Genomic DNA, 16,494 nt, shown 5'->3' with positions numbered 1-16,494 from the left:
CTGCAGCTTAATTTGCAAACTCCACACATCCATTTGTTGCACAGGGCTCCCAGGGAAGGCGGTTCTGCATGTTATTATTACCCAGGAATTTGGGGAGGCTGAGGGGAAGCCGGGTGGGGGTTATTTCCCTGGTTGCGGTTGTACTGCCTTAACCTGGAGCAGATGTGCTGATGGATTTCGGAACTGGAATCATGCGCTCCAAGGGCTGTTGTGCAGAGCACACGAGCAGCTGAGGCTGGGCCCAGAGCTCGCTTTTACACACCTCTTGTGGCAAAGGTGCTGCTAGGAATGAACCAACACAGAGCTGTGCATTAGCGGCTCTGGGGGCTGTTTTCTTTTGAAATCTATTCCCACAGAGCAACTGTGCCACCTTATGGCCGCCCGTGCTCAGCTGTGTTCCCGCAGCCGTCCTGGCAGCAGTGGGTGCAGAACCAGAGGTGCTGCCTTCCCATGTGGGATCTGCTGCTGTGTGCATGTAGGAAACCTTTCCCTTTCGTATCACAGCATGCTCATTTAACCACACTGAGAAGGTTAAAGATTCGCTGCCTGCTGGAAGTGGGCTGGCACACAGCTGCACGCAGCTCCTTGTAAGTGCAGGAGGGCAGATTCACCCAGCCTTCCAATTGCCATTGAAAATTCAGTTTCAGGTGCAGGACGGTCAGGTCTGGGGGTCAGCAGAAGGCTTCAGTTAAATCTTAAAACCATTTAAAACAGCGAGACCTGCGGACTTTTAAAATCGGTATTTTATTTGACTTGGATGTGCAAATAAATATAAAAAACAAACTACATTCAAAGAGCTGGCAAAGCAATAATAAGCCCAAAAGCAAAGATCCTTCAAAAAAATGGAAGAACAAACTCTTGAATCGAGGTCGTGCTTGCAGATACACAACAGCTGAGCTTCAACTCTCAGACATCAGCAAAGCACCCTCAGACCTGTGCTGCCCACTCATCCCATCTCTTCACATCATTTGCTACCCACTGTTTTTGAGATAACAGCACTACGAAGGGCCACAGTCTGCTGTAATCCATTCAAGATTATAAATTAAAGTTTACAAAATAAGGATGCTTAAAAATACCTGAAGTACACTTAAAAATGGGGAGATGGAACAGGATGGCACACAGGTGCGTTACCCTCATACGCTGTGGGACACCTGGAATCAAATGCATTTTAAGCCACAAGTTGCAACCTATTGTCTAGTAAACATTTTTCTGTATCGTAAAACCATAAAATTTGGCACAGTTATCATCTCCACTGGAAGACAGCAGAGGTGAACAGGACTGAGGCGTATTCTGTTGAGCTGACAGGAAGAAAAAGGGATTCTGTGCTTTGCACTGGGCTCAATCCCCTCTCCACCTCGCTCTCCCATATCTATGTGGGCAGGGGAAGAACCTCCACAGCTCATTTCAGTAACAGAATTCAACAGACACTCAGACAATGAGAACATGAGTTCTTGAGGAGAAGTTCTGCACTGGCAGCGGTTGTGCAAGTGGCCACAAATGCCAAAGACTGGCCTCCTTCATTCCCTCCCGCAGATTAATTTGCAAAAAAGACAAAGAGTCAGTACAGTTTCGTATTAAATGTACCCCAAAGGCCAATTTTTCTACGGTCAAGTGAGACAATTGCAAAACCCAACGCTGTACAGTGGAAATAACCCAGGACAAATCCTACAGGCTGCTATTTAGGTTTGGCAGAAAGGATAACCTAAAATCAAAGCCACAAAAAAAGGATCCAGGTTGGGGGGTTACTCCCTTAATAGCCATGAAAAGCAGGAGGTTGAGCTGAAGGAGGCTGGATCTGCCTCAACACATTACGTCTGTCATATGCTCCGTGACAGAGTGCTTGCCTTTGGCCCCAAAAAACAACAGCAAAGTCACAGCGGGGCTGCAGGACAGACAGAGCTGAATTTCCTTTTTTTTAGTCAGTTGGAGCAGTTTTCTGTATGGTTTGGGTTATGTTTTCTTTTGCTTCTATTCAAAAAACTTGGGTAGAAGTAAAGATGGTTTGGTGGAAAAGCTTCAGCGGTTGTGGCTGGATCTAATCCTCCCCGTTACAGACTTCCATGTGTCACTGCAAACACAGCATCTGTGCTGACCTAGCAGAACAGCGGCGTATCTGGGACAAAACTTCAGATCCAGAGCAAACGCTGTGCTGCAAGAGCTCCATCTACTGCCGTTATTTAAGTGGTACAACCCAGCAGAACCGCAGTCTGGGCACACACAAGGAAGAGCACGCAGTCTCCAGAGGCTGCCAGTCAGCATGCAAAATACCAAAAATAATCAGAGCAGACCTCGCACTGGATATTTTTCTCCACACACACACTCCAAGCAGCTTCAGATCTGAGACAGCAGTCTGCAGCAGGTCACAAATCCTCAAAGCAGTGAGATGGGCTCTGCGGGCAGGTGGGCCATGGGCCTCGGCTCTTCTCCCCAGCACTGCAGCTCACAGGGTTTCTTCCCCTTAGTTCATGCTCCAGAACACTCAGTTGGTGAGCAGGAGTTCAGAGTGGTCACTATGCTGTTCACCTCTGCCTCAGTTTCGACATTTTCTCACCAGAGCACCAGTAACAAACACTGCATCTGTTGCCTTATTAATACACGCAGATAAGGAAGCAGCCTGCAGCAAGGCTGGCAATCAGTGCCACGCTGGCACTTGGAGGTTATATTGAAGAGTTCTGCAGGCTCCAAGACGGCACAAATTCAGGACGATAGGGCACGTTAAACTTTTCAAAGTGGAAGCAGCTGCCAGCATTTGCCAAGCACCAGCCAACTCCTGTCCAACAAAGCCACCAGTGGCAGATCGCCAGGAGCCTGGCCCACTTGTTCTGCTTTCCTGTATTGGCCGGTCAGCAGTGGCCTAAAGCTAGGAAACTACTAAAAAGTGTGGCAATGCCAAGAGCCCTCTTCCTTAAAGCTGTTAAGTCTCTTCATGATGACTGGAGGATTACACTGCAAGGAGACAAGTCTATGCCGTATGGAAAATACGTTATAATCCAAAGTAAAATGCTGTTTGGATAAATACCATTAATACATACATTGCATTCCCACCACTATTCTCAGAGTAAATGTGTTTCACCAGCAAGTCCCAGGCACAAATCTCCTCATGGCGAAGCTGGACGGCGGCTGTACTGCACTCTGTATCTGTTCACAGGGACTCCATGGACATTCACTGTCTCACAGGTTGTTTTACAGGGCACCATCTCCTCATCTTCGTCTCCCATTAGCCAATCTTGAACAACATCTACTGCCTCCATGGTCACATTCTCTTCTAGCCATCTGTTGTGCCACTCTTCAAACTGCTGGTGGTGCTTTAACAGCACCATAGGCTGTACCTGAAAGCAGAAAAGTAAAAAAAAAATTACTGAGAGGTTTCTGGGCAGGAAGTCAAAACTTTCACCTCTTTGTATGTCCACAACAGGCAAGCTCTACAACACAACACAAACAGAAAAGCCACACAGCTGCCTTTAAAGGTCTCTATTTCTTAATGTTTGCAACTCCCCTTTAAAATTTGCAAAGTAAAAACTGCTGAGCTAAACTAAAACACAGAATGTTTCCCATCTCTCTTCCTTGTTTCATCCAACACAGAGGAGTAACTTCTGGGTGGATTTTGCAGAAATTCAGCCAAAGACTTCCTACCAGTATCTGTCTTTTGGCTGAAATCTTCTACCTCTGCAATTGCCTAAGCTACTGAGAGAGTAACAGGAGATGCACCTGCTTGGCTCGGCACAGCGCTCCCCGCCTGTACATGTAATCCTCCGAGTTCATGATGAACATCATTTTGTGGGTGTTGAGTTTGAACCGGCAGTCCACGTTGCACGCGCTCTCAACGCCAATCAGCCTCTTCCAGGAGCTCTTCACCTCACTCCGCAGAGCTCTCACTTGCTTACATTGCCACTTACGAAATTTTTTTAGGTTTCTAGAACAAAACAAAGATCATGAAGCATTTGTCACACGTGTTTACCCACTCTCTCAAACTGGTAGAGCCGACAGCAAAGTATGAACTGTATGTTTTAGTTTTCAGACTCTCAGCAAATAGTTACTGAAATGGAAACAAACAAATTAGACCTCAGATTCCCCCCAGAAAGGACTGCTTAGGCAGCCCCACTCCATCATAAACACACCTCAGTGCAGCGGTCATTAACTTTTTCTTCAGCTTTCTTGCACAGCACACTGAACTCCAGCAGTCCCTCTGGACCTCAGAGACGAGTGCATTTCCCTAGAAATGCCTGTGCTGCACATCACCTACAATCACTGCCACACAGTCAGAGGAAGCAGGACCAGCTGCCCCAGATATGACTCAGGAGAGGGAGGGAGCTCACCTTTGCAGAAAAACTGGTTTCAGTAAGAAGCCATCATTCTGGTTGTTTGGAACTCCTTCTACCCCAACGTACTGCTCCATGTAGTTAGCAAGGTGCTACAAGAGATCAATTTCAAGTCAAGACTTCTCTCAAGTTAAACACTGCTGCAAAGGTCTAGTTTATTTCCAGATGCTCTTCAAGAACCTGCTGGTACCTCACCCAACCCCAAGATGATTTATGTTGGAACTGTTTCATTGACATACACATTTCTGTCAATGGCCATACCCTCCCAGATAAGCTTATCCTCCTGGCAAAAATTCATATTTGGGATCAAGAAAGTTGGAAAGCATTCTTAGATATCTGCTTTGTCTGGGTACAGCAGACTGCATGGTCACCATACTATTACCTGGACCTCCACTGGATCTTCTGTTTGGGTTTCTTCTGTATCCAGGAGTTCAATGGTCATGATCACCTGGCCTTTCCTCTGTAGAAACATTACCTGTAATAAAGTGACAGGTGAAAGATGTTGGCCACATGAGTCCACGATAAAGTGATGGATATTCACAAGTCATTTGGACAACAAATACATGATCAGGAGAGGCGCAAGCAACAAGGCTTTTCAGTGAGTCAATACACCACCTTACTGCCTGTGCTGTTTTTGGTACCCCTCTCTCCATATTGTGGCCTTGGAGCTTTCAAACCCACTTCTCCCAGGTGAAGTGGCACAGTCACTTCATGAAATTTCCTGGCAGCAGGTTCTCACCTTGAAACAGTTCTCATCTGCCATGCAACGTTCAGCCTTCCACTGATAACTGGTTTCCTTTGCTGCCCGGACACACCTAGAGGACAGGTTACCTCCAGCAGCACCTCGCTTCCTCTCGTTCAGGTAGAGCTCAACAACCTTCAAGCAGATGTCATCGCTCACTAAATGGTGAAGCTTCCATTAAAAACAAGAGAATTCAGTTAACAAGTCTGGGCCAAGACTTCAGCGTGTTATGAAAGGAATACAAAACTCAGCATAGCACCGCACAAAGTATCAAAGTTTTAACTCCAGAGACTTTATACCCTTTATTTCCCCTTTCATTACAATATAAGGAAAAAAAAGAGAGTAAGGAGCTAAAGTGCCTAACTTCACAAAAAAAAAACAACAAAAACTTCACAAAAACAACAACCCTACAATTAGAAGACAGATATTGCATAGAAAGGACGGAGCCTTTCTTTAGCCTTTGATTTATCTTGGAAATGGCAAAATTTTGAACTCTGGAACTGAAGAAGTGTTGGAAAAGGCCAGGAAGAGTCAGTCCCCTGAGGTGGTCCCTGTACTGTACTTGGTACTGAACTATCTCACTGAACTTTTATTAAGCCCTTTCCACCACAAATTTAACTTCTATATATTTGCTGAAAGTTTTATGCGTTCTTGCATTACAGGTGCTGTGAGAAAGCTATTTGTCCATAGAAGGGAAACGTGCTGTCCCCCACAGAGCACAGTCACCAAACTAGTTACCTGGCGGACAATATTCTGCACCAGTTTGTCCATAGTAAAGCCAATGTAGGCGTGGATGGTGAACATCTCCCTCAGTGTGTCCTCGTACTGCGTTGGGTCAATGTTCCCATCCAGCAGGCTCCTCACCATATCCAGGAACGCAGGGTAGTACTCCTCCAGTTCCACTTCACCTGGTCAGAGGAAAAGGGCAGTCACTTACTACATGCAAGAGGCAGAGTGAAGCCAGGAGGTGTACAGGACAGCACTGCTGGAGAGCTGTGACATTCAGTGCTGGAACACCTTTGCAGAGTTCTCTCTCAAGAGTGCTGACAGACTGAAACAGTTTTTCCTCAAGCTCTTCTGCCATGCTTTGAGTGGTGAACTGTTTTATCAGAGAGCCATTCACATTTTAAAACTAAATAACACTTTAATACAAGACACTTTGGGAACATTTGACAGCTGTGCACTTGCTTGGGAAGCTTGGGAAGATTTTCTGAACTATGCATGAAAGCACTCAAAAGGACAAATGACAAACAAGCTGTCCTGTCAACTCAGCCGTATCCATGAACGGCAAACAGAGCAGAGGTTTGGACCTCTACATTCCCTGCCTGCTGCTCTCAGTTCCCCAAACACATACAACCAGAACATTAACAATGCACCACGTCAGAGCGTATTCTTACTTGGTTGCTTCAGTCTGAGCTCCATGGCTGGATCATTGGTCTTTTCTTTTCTCCCCTCACAAAGGAGTTTCTCCCTCTCTTTTTCAGTCCGATATTCTAGGAGCTGCTTCTGTGCTTGACGATAAATCTTTAGGAGCCTGGAGCACAGAGTCTGATGAAGGCGGAGGAAGAAATACCAATTATTATTGACAAAGAACAGACTGTAAACATCATCCAGAGTGTTATGGGGCTCAGCAGCTGTAACATCACAGAAGGTTGCTTTTGTCTCCAAAGGACTGCTTGGAGGCCCAGGCACATGCTTTTTCCGTAGCTCTGGAGTATCCAGGTTCTGCCCCTGATGGTTTTCTCTGTCTTCATCTGTTGATTCTTCAGAAATATTGTGTTCAGGGGGCTGAGAGAAAAACAGCTCGGGTATGAAGTGGTGCACTATCTGCCGAATGGTTGCTTGATCCTCCTTCTGGATGGTAGGCTGACGTTTTACGTAATAGCTGATAAGAGATGCTGCGTCTTCCAAAATCTGCTTATCTTCATAGATAAAGATAAGATGAGGCTCATTTGTGGATGAACTTCTCCCCTCTGAATGCTGCTCCTGATGCTGCAATCAAGAGACAAACAGATAAAGATGCTTCCACTGCATGCTCAAGAGCCACTCCTACCAGAAGAAATAAGCCAGGATTAACACTCTGCTTGGGACAGCCATTTTTGACTGAGAACTCTTCAGAGCACCTCAAGCTGATCCCAGGCATGGAGCAAACCTTCAGACAATGGCATAAATGAACAACAAACAGAATTAATTATTTGCTAACATACATACCTCATCATAGACACTCTCAATTTCATTCAACAAGCTCTTGGAGCGCAAAGCCTTGGTGTCATTTTGTTTGAAGTTGACAGCCTGGTGGTCAAGGGACTTCAGGTAGGCTTTCTCGTACTGCTCACGCCAAATTTTGTTGAAGCCCTGCTGGGCCTCCCGCCACTCCTCCTCTTTTGCTTTCAATCTGCATAAATGTACAATCTATGTTAGTTTGAAAAGACATACATAAAAGCACCATCACTGCAGATAAGCTATCCTTTCTAACAGTGTCTACAGGAAGCAGTTGTTTAAAAATGCTTGGGAGGAAGACCAGAAAACTACAACAATTTCCAACACCTTGATCTTTCACTGGAGATCATTGCACAGAACCTTTCAGCATTGCAAAGAGAATTTTTTTAGTTAAAAAAAAGATGGCTGAAGTACTCAGAAACATCAAACCAGCTACCAGCAGTACAACAAGTAGGGAGAACTTAAAACTCATACTTCACTCCCAAACCAACCTAAAAAACGTTTGTTTTTTAAGCACAGTTCAAGAAGTCTAAATACAGAGAGAAGCATTTTCAGTAAGCTACTGAAATATTTTAGATACTTCCAATGAGCTGCTAAAATATTTGTCACTTCAGAAGTAAACAAGATCTACTTTATTTCCTATTTCTGTACATTATAATCTAAGAAGTAAAAACCAAGTTACTTATTGGGAAAAAAAAGGAAAAAATAAAAACGACCTTTACAATCCTGTTTCTTAAAGATCCCAGGTGAGCGTGGGAGAATGGGAATTACCTCTTAAGAACAACTGGAACTGCAGTAACTGGGTTTTTCTTCAGACTTTCAATGATCTCTGGTGCTTTATCACCATAGATGCGATAGATGGCTCTGCGCTGGATCACCTCTGATGTTCCTCCCAAGCAATCATCCAGCCGAAATTTTTCCTGATCCTCTTGAGTGAGACGAGAAAGCTTTTTCTGCACACTCTCCAGCACACGTATTGTGGCTAAATTGGTCTCCAAGACAACATCCAGCTGTTGAAGAGTCCACAAAGACACAGTTTAAGAATGCTGACAGCAGGAAAATAGAGATGAGCTCAGGTCTGCTGCCCGCTGGGTGGAGCTAAGAAGCATCAGCAAGGCTTCTTACTGGAAAACAGACCTGCGCCAGTTCTCCAAAGGCAACATGCTTTCCAGAACTGGACTCATGCCTAAAAGAACTATCAGACTCTAAGCGAGTGGGAAAACACCAAACTCCAGCTCAAACTAATGAGCACTAATCAAACTTCAGTATTTGGCCAATGATTAGTTCAGTAAAAATCCTCAACAGCTAAAAGTTTTGTTTTCTGAGGAGGGAGAATGGAAGCTGAGCAGCAGAGGTACCTCAAACCGCTCATCCTCACAGCGGTGCAACTGTTCCTCATAAGGAGTCTTCTTGGAGCTGACAAAAGTTGAGTCTTCAGACCAGGATGGAAATGAAACCCAGGTATCATTTAACACCTGCAAGAGTGCAAACATATGACACTGAACAATGCCTTAGGAGCCCAGAGCTGTTCAAGGAGCTCTGATACTGCGCTGTTTGATTCTTGCACAGCTCTTCCTTGAGTTTCTCCTGGAAGTTTCAGCCTAGCTAACACTGTCATGACTACTCCTAAATAATTCAAGGTCTGTGTGGAAATGCATCAGAGTTCAGAAGCAGCTTCACTATCTTCTCTCACAGCAGAGATCATTGCAGCAAAGGGGACAACAGGGAGCAGTGGGAGTAGATGTCTGCTCCCAGGGACAGCAGCGCCCACAACATTGGCTCACAGTGCTCTTTCAGGAGAAACACTGCTTCCCAAAGTTAGTCCACTGCTAGAGAAATAACTTCTGTCCTTCAATGCTCTTTTCTGTCTATACAAGTAGTGTATGCACACACACTCAAATGAGATTAAACTGAAAGATGTGACGAGATGTGTGTAGATAAACCGAGTGAGCTGAATGTGGGTACTCTTATTTCAATGGATTGGATGAATAACTGATACTGAAGAGGGACAGTCAGAGTTAGAGGGAGGAATCCATGTGCAGCAGCTGTACTACTGCCTGCCCCATTTCAAGTTACCTAAGTACAATGTTTGTACAAGGATTTAGTGGTTGATCCCAAAGTACCTCCTTGCAAATGGCTGTTCTTCCACTGCACTTTGGCTGCTGGTAGGTTTTTGGGAGGGCACGGTAACTCGATCCAATGCGTTTGCAGGAAGCATAATCTATTTCCCGGCTCATTCCATCCCCAGATCGGTCACTCAGTGGAGAAGCAAACGAAAGCTCTTTCACACCAAGGAAGGACTTGAACTGTGCAAACAGCTCTGGAAATTTCCTTCAAAAACACAAATAAGCATGACCTGTGTTATTTCATTCTGATGGTTTTAGGGTGGCTAATACTCATCATAAAAGTGAGAAATCTAAATAAACTCCTCCCCAGAATGCTCCTCAAGAGCTGTGTAGATATGTTAACGATTCCAGTTTTACTATTTCTCTTTGTGAATTAGCTCTGCATTGCTGGCATGCTACCTAGAAGGTATTTCTGATGTTGAATTCAAAGCTTCAGTGACAAAGTTCACAGCGCCTACCAAAAATTAACAGAGCAAGGCTAAAAAAGGCCAATGCAGCAGAGATGGCAATCAGTAACTCACCCTAAAAATGGCGTAACTAGCTGGAGCAGCTCAGAGCCAGAGACCAACTCCTGGTTGAAGAGAGCAATGCAGCGGAGAAAATTTTCGTAGACCTCCTGACTTTTGAGCACTCTGCGCACCTACAGACAGTTTGGAAAGAAATCACTGAACCACGTGGATGCCACTTTTAATTACTGTTCATATTCTAAGGAGTCTGAACCACAGGAGACCAACCTCTATTTGCATTGCAACATAAAAAGAGAACATTCCCCAACAGTCTGAGTTTCAAACAATAGTTCAGTGGCTACATATAGTTACTATGAGGAAATACTGCTGAAAAGCACAGAAAAACATCTGTGTTAGAGACAAGCATTCAGGAAAAGGTTAATGATCAGCTTCCATTCTTCCAAACCCATCTATTTTCTTTTTTCTCGGTCTGCCCTCCCTCTGCCACTTGAAGTCAGGCAATTGCTAAGTGCTGATGCACAGATTAAATAAAAAATGAACCAAATAATAACCCCACTGGTTTAAAGTAAGCCCACAGTGTGAGAACGGGCCAAGCACTGACCTTGTCAAAGAATGAAAACTCCTGCAGCGTTCCATATTTTCCCACTGTTGCTACTGACAGATCTTTGGTACCTCTCAGTTTCATTTTCTTCTGTTAGAAGAACAATTATATATATATATGTCATTCAAATGCTATCAAACTCCACTTTGCTGACACAGAACAGCTCTCTGCAAAGACTGATCATCATTAGTTCCCAAAGAGCAATCTAGCATTGCTGTGTCAAGTCCTCCACAGCAATTTCTATCAGATGGCTCCTGGCTAAGGAGGAGGATCGCTTCAGGAACAATTCCAAAGGTTCCTTTAAAGAAGCAATGAATTTGCCCTTCTGGGGACCAATATTCTGCATCTAAGGGCTTGATACTCGTATACAACATGCTACCATATACATTTTAGAATTCTGAAAATTGCTTTCCTTGCAGATTATTATTTATAAAATAGTTTTGATTTTTTTTTTCCTTGTACCTAACCTACATACTTCAAAGTCACCACTCATTACAGCTTCACCCAAGGAATTACATAAGCAAAATGAGTAATGTGAGGTCACTTGCAGAGAGATACCTTTGCTGGGCCAGAAACAGGACGCAACAGCAGCGGTCTGGATCGCTTTTTGCTGTGTTCAAGATTCTTTTCATGCTCAGTTTTCTGGACACTGTTCACTTCACATGGTCCATTTCCTGTGAACTGAAGAAAATGAATAATTGTTTCAATGCTCTCTCCTCAGTCTGTACAAATATCCTACTTATCTGAACAGAGAGCATGTAATTAAGTGACCTGTTTTGCGAAATTCCAAGCAGTGAAGAGAAGTGAATTTCATCTACTGGATGTGTGTTTTTCTGTAATGCATTCTACATATAAACAGGCAGCACTAAATATTCTCCTTGCTTTAAGCATACACATACCAAAGACCTTTTAGCCTCTGGAAGAAACTGTCCAAACTCAGAGAGCAGATCCTCCTGTCCTCTGAACAGATTTGCTACTTCAGTAAACACTTCTTCCTCTGACATGCCCCGGAAGGGTCGACCTTTAGTGTTAAGCTGTTCTTTCTGAAAAGATAAGCACAGATGTTAAACAGATACAAACACAAAACTCACAGCAGAAAAAAAAAAAAAAAGAAAAGCAACATGAACTTCACATAACTATCAGACAGTCCAAGGCTTCTATCACACAGGATATCACAACATCAGCTGAAAGTCAGTGAAGACAGATCCACATACAACCCCTTAGCACCTCAGTGCCCAGGACGTTCAACAGTTTTCACACTTCTGTCATTTCATATGAATATCTTTGAGGCAGCTGTTGGACAAAGCCTGACGTTTCATTTGATAGCTGTTCAAGCAGCCACACCACAAACCCACAATCTACCTTACTTTGAAGGCTTTTTACCTGGTAAGTATGAAGAATTTCTAAAAAGGATCTGTAAATTTCTGGGTGGTCAAGGAAGCGAGTTTTGATCTTATTCACGTAACTGATGGCGTTATTGAACTCTACAGAATCAGACTCCAAGGGAATTTGGGATTTGTCTTCTTTGTATGGAAGCTGATGCCTGAACTCCTCGGTGCAGTCACTGTGGTTGTGTGAATTCTCCTGTGAGTAATGCAACAACAGCCCGCTGCCAGGGAGAGCACTGGGAACAGCCTCTGAGGGCACCTAGTGGCATAAGACATACAAGACAGTGACTCGTGCTGAAACACAGGTGCAACTCCATCCTAGCATCAATATTTTAAATCTGTTTAGCTAAAAGAGATTACCACGTGAAGAAATAAGGGGGAAAAAAGATTTAATTTGATAATACGTTTCCTTACCTATGTTATTAACACCATGAGTTAAAAAACAAACAAACCCATAAGCCATATCTGACTTAGTAAACAATCTGACTCATTGCTGCTTATGACTGTCCCTGCATTATCCACACTTGAGAGGTTGTACCAGGTAACGTGCACTGCAGTTTCTGTTACCACTGTTCTATTTCAGAGGAACTGTCAGTTTTAAGAAACATATTAAAATGTAAGGCTCCAAGAAGCAAAATTCGTAAGCAACAGAGAGATCTAAAAGATGTACTGCTACTAATTAGCATTAAACCACAACTTTATCAGCAGAATTCAGCTATAGCTCTATTTCAGCCTCCACAACCACACATAACACAATAACAACAAAAGGAAGAGGCCAATATTTATCCAACAGCAGATGTCTCCCACTGCAGGATGGTAGCGATTGCATGGCAACACCTCACATGCATTCAGGCAATGGACAAAAAATGAACCAAATAATAACCACGCTGGTGGTTTAAAGTAAGCCCACAGTGTGAGAACCAATGTGTGAGGCCAAATACATTTCTCAGTTGCTCACTGAAGACTGGAAGTACAATTCTCCCAGGATGTTTTTTTAGATGTGTCCCTACCCATCGTACATCGAGAGTCTGTGCAACAGTCCAAGCCAATTAAAACCTCAGTTTTCAAATCTGACGGGAGTATTTGGAGTTGCAGTGGCACTTCATGCAGGAACATCGCTCCAGTGCAAGCTGAGCTAATAACTGGTTTGAGAATAAACGTTCAAATTTACACTGTAGCCATTACCACATCTTAAAAACTACGTCAGAACTTTAGCAGTGTGCAATACATGCAAATGTACACAGCCTAAACTGTGCAGGTGTATGGGAACTGCTGAGTCGCGGCCTGAACCTCTGATTGATCACCTGAGGCGAGCCATGAGTCAGCCAGAGGAGCACAGGTGAAGGCAATTCAATTCACCTGTGCTGACGGAAGGGGTGGAGCCAGGCTGCACCTCTCCTAGACCTATTGAAGAGCTGGCTGCCAGTAAGGAAGGATCTCGTCTGGAGATCCCTCCTGGTGTTTTGTGGTAAGCTCAGCATAAGGGTAAGCCTTCCATTTATTCTCTCTTGTTATCACAGTCCACTTCGCCTAACTCTCTTGTTTATTTTGTGATTGTAACATCCTGATATCTATTGATTATACAGCAGGAGATGTGCGCAGCAATATATTAACAGGATTTATTTGGAGTACTACGAGCTTTATAACCTACCTGACTAGTCAGTGGTGACTGTATACTTAACTTCCCATTCTTTGGAATTTCTATTCTGTATCCCAGAGGGAGGAAAGCATTGAATCCTACAATGAGGTCGGGGTGTTCATGGAACAGCTGTGAAACGCGTCGGATGACTCCGGGTGTGTCAATGCTAGAATCGAAAAGAATTTGTTACTTGTGCCTACATCAGAAATACAACTCAAGCCCAGAAAAGTACAAAGGTAGGTGAGGCATGTGGCTTCTCACAGATAGCATTCTCAACAAGAAAGTCTGGGAACTTCAGACCTAGGAACAGGCCCAGGCAGAGGGAAGGACCACCACCCACTGCAGCCTCCCACTGGGAGTGTTCTCCAGAGAGAAGAACGTACAGGTTGCCCAAAGTGGGCACCACACAAGGGCTGAGAGCTCTCAGCAACAAAAGTCTTCATCTGTTTTTCCAGATCTGTGTTTCAGAGCGGGTTATACAAAAACAGATCGTTCTTTTCCCGTGGATTTCTGCTCTGGAAAACAAGGAAGCGGGCAGCAGTGGGATGAACGCCTCCTCCCTCATCTCCAGCGTGTAACAACTGGGCCAGCAGGGACAGCAGAACCTCGGGGTGAAGGCTGGGGAAGCCCCCAGGGCAGAGACGGCCCCGGGCCGGGCATTACCTCTGGCTTTTGAACTCCTTCATGATCTCCAGGAAGCCGTTGTAGGTGGCCGGGTCGCTGCCGAAGCGGATCTTCACCTGGTCCAGGTAGGAGAGCGCATCCTCCACCTGCGGGCGGGACGCTGCTGAGGGCCGGGGCGCGGCGGGGCCCCACAGCTGACACCGCGACGAGAGCACCGGGGAGACGGGACAGATCCCGGGGGAACGGCGCGGTGCCGGGGGGGGCTGAGGGGACGGATGGAGGGCCGGGGGGCCGCGGTAACGGGGCCGGGGAACGGGGGAGGAAGGCGGGGGCGCCCCGCGGCCCCGGGGGCGGGTTCGGCAAAGGGCCGGGGCGGGGCGGGCAGGGCCGCTCTCCGCCGCCCTCCGCGGGGACGGGGACGAATCCCGGCGGGCCGCGCTCCGCACTCACGTGCACCGGCAGCTTCTCCTGCGCCGCGGCCCGGCCGCCGCCGCCGCCACCCCAGCGCGGGGCGCTGCCCCCCCGGCCGCCGCCGCCGCCCCCCGCCGCCATGTTGGGAACCGCCGCCGCCGCCGCGCGCCCCCCGTCAGCGCGTGCGGAGCGTCTGCGTCAGCGCGCACGGCGCCGCGGCCCGACCCGGCCCGGAGCGGAACCTTCGCGGCCGCCGTCGGCGGCGCCGCCCGCACCGCGCGCCGCTTCCGGTCCCTCGAGCGGCCCGGCGGGAGCGGCGCCTCCGGCGGCGGTGAGCCCCGAATGGGGCCGAGCGACGGACGGGGCTGCGGGGGCTGAGCGGTGCGGCAGCGTGCCGGGGATCGGCGGGAAACGTCGGGGACGGGAGCCTGAGGCCCTCACGGTGGCCGCTCGTGTTGGGCTGCGATTACAGGGCGCGAACGGGGCTCCGGCGCCTGCTGTGGCATTTTGGCTCAAACGCCGTTTTTATTCGTTTTGGCTGTTTTTTACGCGCTCGTTCTGCGGTACGTGGCAGCGGCGCAGTGCGGGACCTGCGGGTGTTGTGGATGAAGCGCGTCGTTCTGAGGCAGGACGGGACTGCAGCGGCCGTGTGTGCCGTTTGAGTTTATTTTACAGCCTTGGGACAGCTTGCTGGTACAAACCAGGCTCCCAGAAGGGTTGCCGTGGTCACGCTGCTGTGTGCTGCTGTTCTTCCAGTCCCTCTCTCTGCACTCAGTGCTGAGGAGTGGCTCTGAGGGTCAGCAGAACCTCTCACAGATGCTGTGACCCAGCCCAGAGATGTGCACGCACTGCACCGCCTGCAGGGCCAGGCACAGAGCAAAGGGCTTGAAGCGGGTCCCTGGCTTTGGGCTTCCCTTAAGGCACTTCCTCTGCTTCCCTTCTCAGCAGACAACGGAACTCTGTTGAATTGGATCGCTGCTGCTACGTGAGAGAGGGGGGGAACTGATAAGCCCTACTTTCTGTTTCTCCTCAGGACACCATAGATGATGTCTCATAGAGACCTTGGACTTGGAGTGCCATAAATCCTGTTGATTGGCTCCTCCTGACAGCTTAGGGCAGTAATTTACTGTTAATACCATTGTACTTGCCTACCAATGTAGTCCTATTAAAGAGGTGAAACAATATAGCTTGACTAATTTGTACTGAGACATAAGCAAAGCCAAAGAAAAATATGCTGGTCCTAACACTGCAAGGCAAATATTGGGCAGTTGCTCAGGGTTATTTTAAAAGGAATGTGTGAAGCATCTGGAGACACTCGATCCACTCGCTTTCTTTCATGAGCTGCTGTCTCCAGGTGCTAAGCATTGACCTAATGAAGAGGTGGTAGAAGAGACAGGAGTAGGGAGGACTAAGCTACCTTTTGTGTGCACAACCTCTGTTATTGTGGCTGTAGCTCCTAAAGTACTTGTTCCTTCAGCACATTTAAAGAAGGGCCATATCTTTGTGTCTGCAGAAGAATACACAATCATGTGCCACTCATCCACGTAAAGGTGATGGGAGGGCTGCTGTTCAATGTTTGTCTTGGATAACAAACTTTACTCCACTGGAAATCAAACTCCAGATGCACAGATTGTGATCCACGGCAGCCGAGACAGCGCAGGTTCCTTTTCCAAATGCTTTCACACACCTCACCTCAGCTATAAATTAAGAGAGAAGGATTAACAAACCAAGGGATTCTCGGTGCTTTCAGCGATTGGCAGGATGCTGATGGCTAGGAGGTGATGGCCAAGCTGTTGAAGCTCTTTTCAGACGTGAAAGAAGCTCTCCGACCGTAAAAAATGAAGAATGCTCACCAGAGTGCCCAGGGAGGGTGTGCAGCATCTCAATAACTTCCATGTTCCAGACTAGCATTGAGCCATGCAGGGAACCTGCCACCAGCAGCTGGTAATCAGAACTA

General features: G+C 46.6%; 1 protein-coding gene and 1 long non-coding RNA gene across 2 annotated transcripts; one reads left to right on the top strand and one right to left on the bottom strand.

Moving 5' to 3' along the window:
- Window positions 1-734: 734 nt before the first annotated feature.
- On the bottom strand, window positions 735-14,678 carry SIN3B (SIN3 transcription regulator family member B). Its single transcript, XM_048927466.1, has 19 exons — window positions 14,577-14,678; window positions 14,166-14,272; window positions 13,515-13,668; window positions 11,859-12,122; window positions 11,375-11,518; window positions 11,034-11,156; window positions 10,476-10,565; window positions 9,929-10,047; window positions 9,405-9,612; window positions 8,640-8,756; window positions 8,053-8,291; window positions 7,273-7,456; window positions 6,459-7,053; window positions 5,800-5,969; window positions 5,059-5,232; window positions 4,702-4,794; window positions 4,317-4,411; window positions 3,709-3,913; window positions 735-3,329 (listed from the first exon to the last, which is right to left on the bottom strand). Exons 1-19 carry the CDS (start codon window positions 14,676-14,678, stop codon window positions 3,099-3,101), a joined length of 3,414 nt encoding a protein of 1,137 aa, XP_048783423.1. The 3' UTR covers window positions 735-3,098.
- LOC125684900 (uncharacterized) lies at window positions 12,142-14,153 on the top strand. The gene is made up of 3 exons (XR_007373348.1): window positions 12,142-13,348; window positions 13,581-13,738; window positions 13,958-14,153. It is a non-coding gene; the product is annotated as an uncharacterized LOC125684900 (long non-coding RNA).
- Window positions 14,679-16,494: the final 1,816 nt, after the last annotated feature.

Source organism: Lagopus muta, chromosome 26 (genome assembly GCF_023343835.1).
Source record: "Lagopus muta isolate bLagMut1 chromosome 26, bLagMut1 primary, whole genome shotgun sequence".
NCBI lineage: Eukaryota > Metazoa > Chordata > Aves > Galliformes > Phasianidae > Lagopus > Lagopus muta.
The sequence above is the reverse complement of the archived record's forward strand: the minus strand, read 5'-3'. Positions and strand labels throughout refer to the sequence as shown.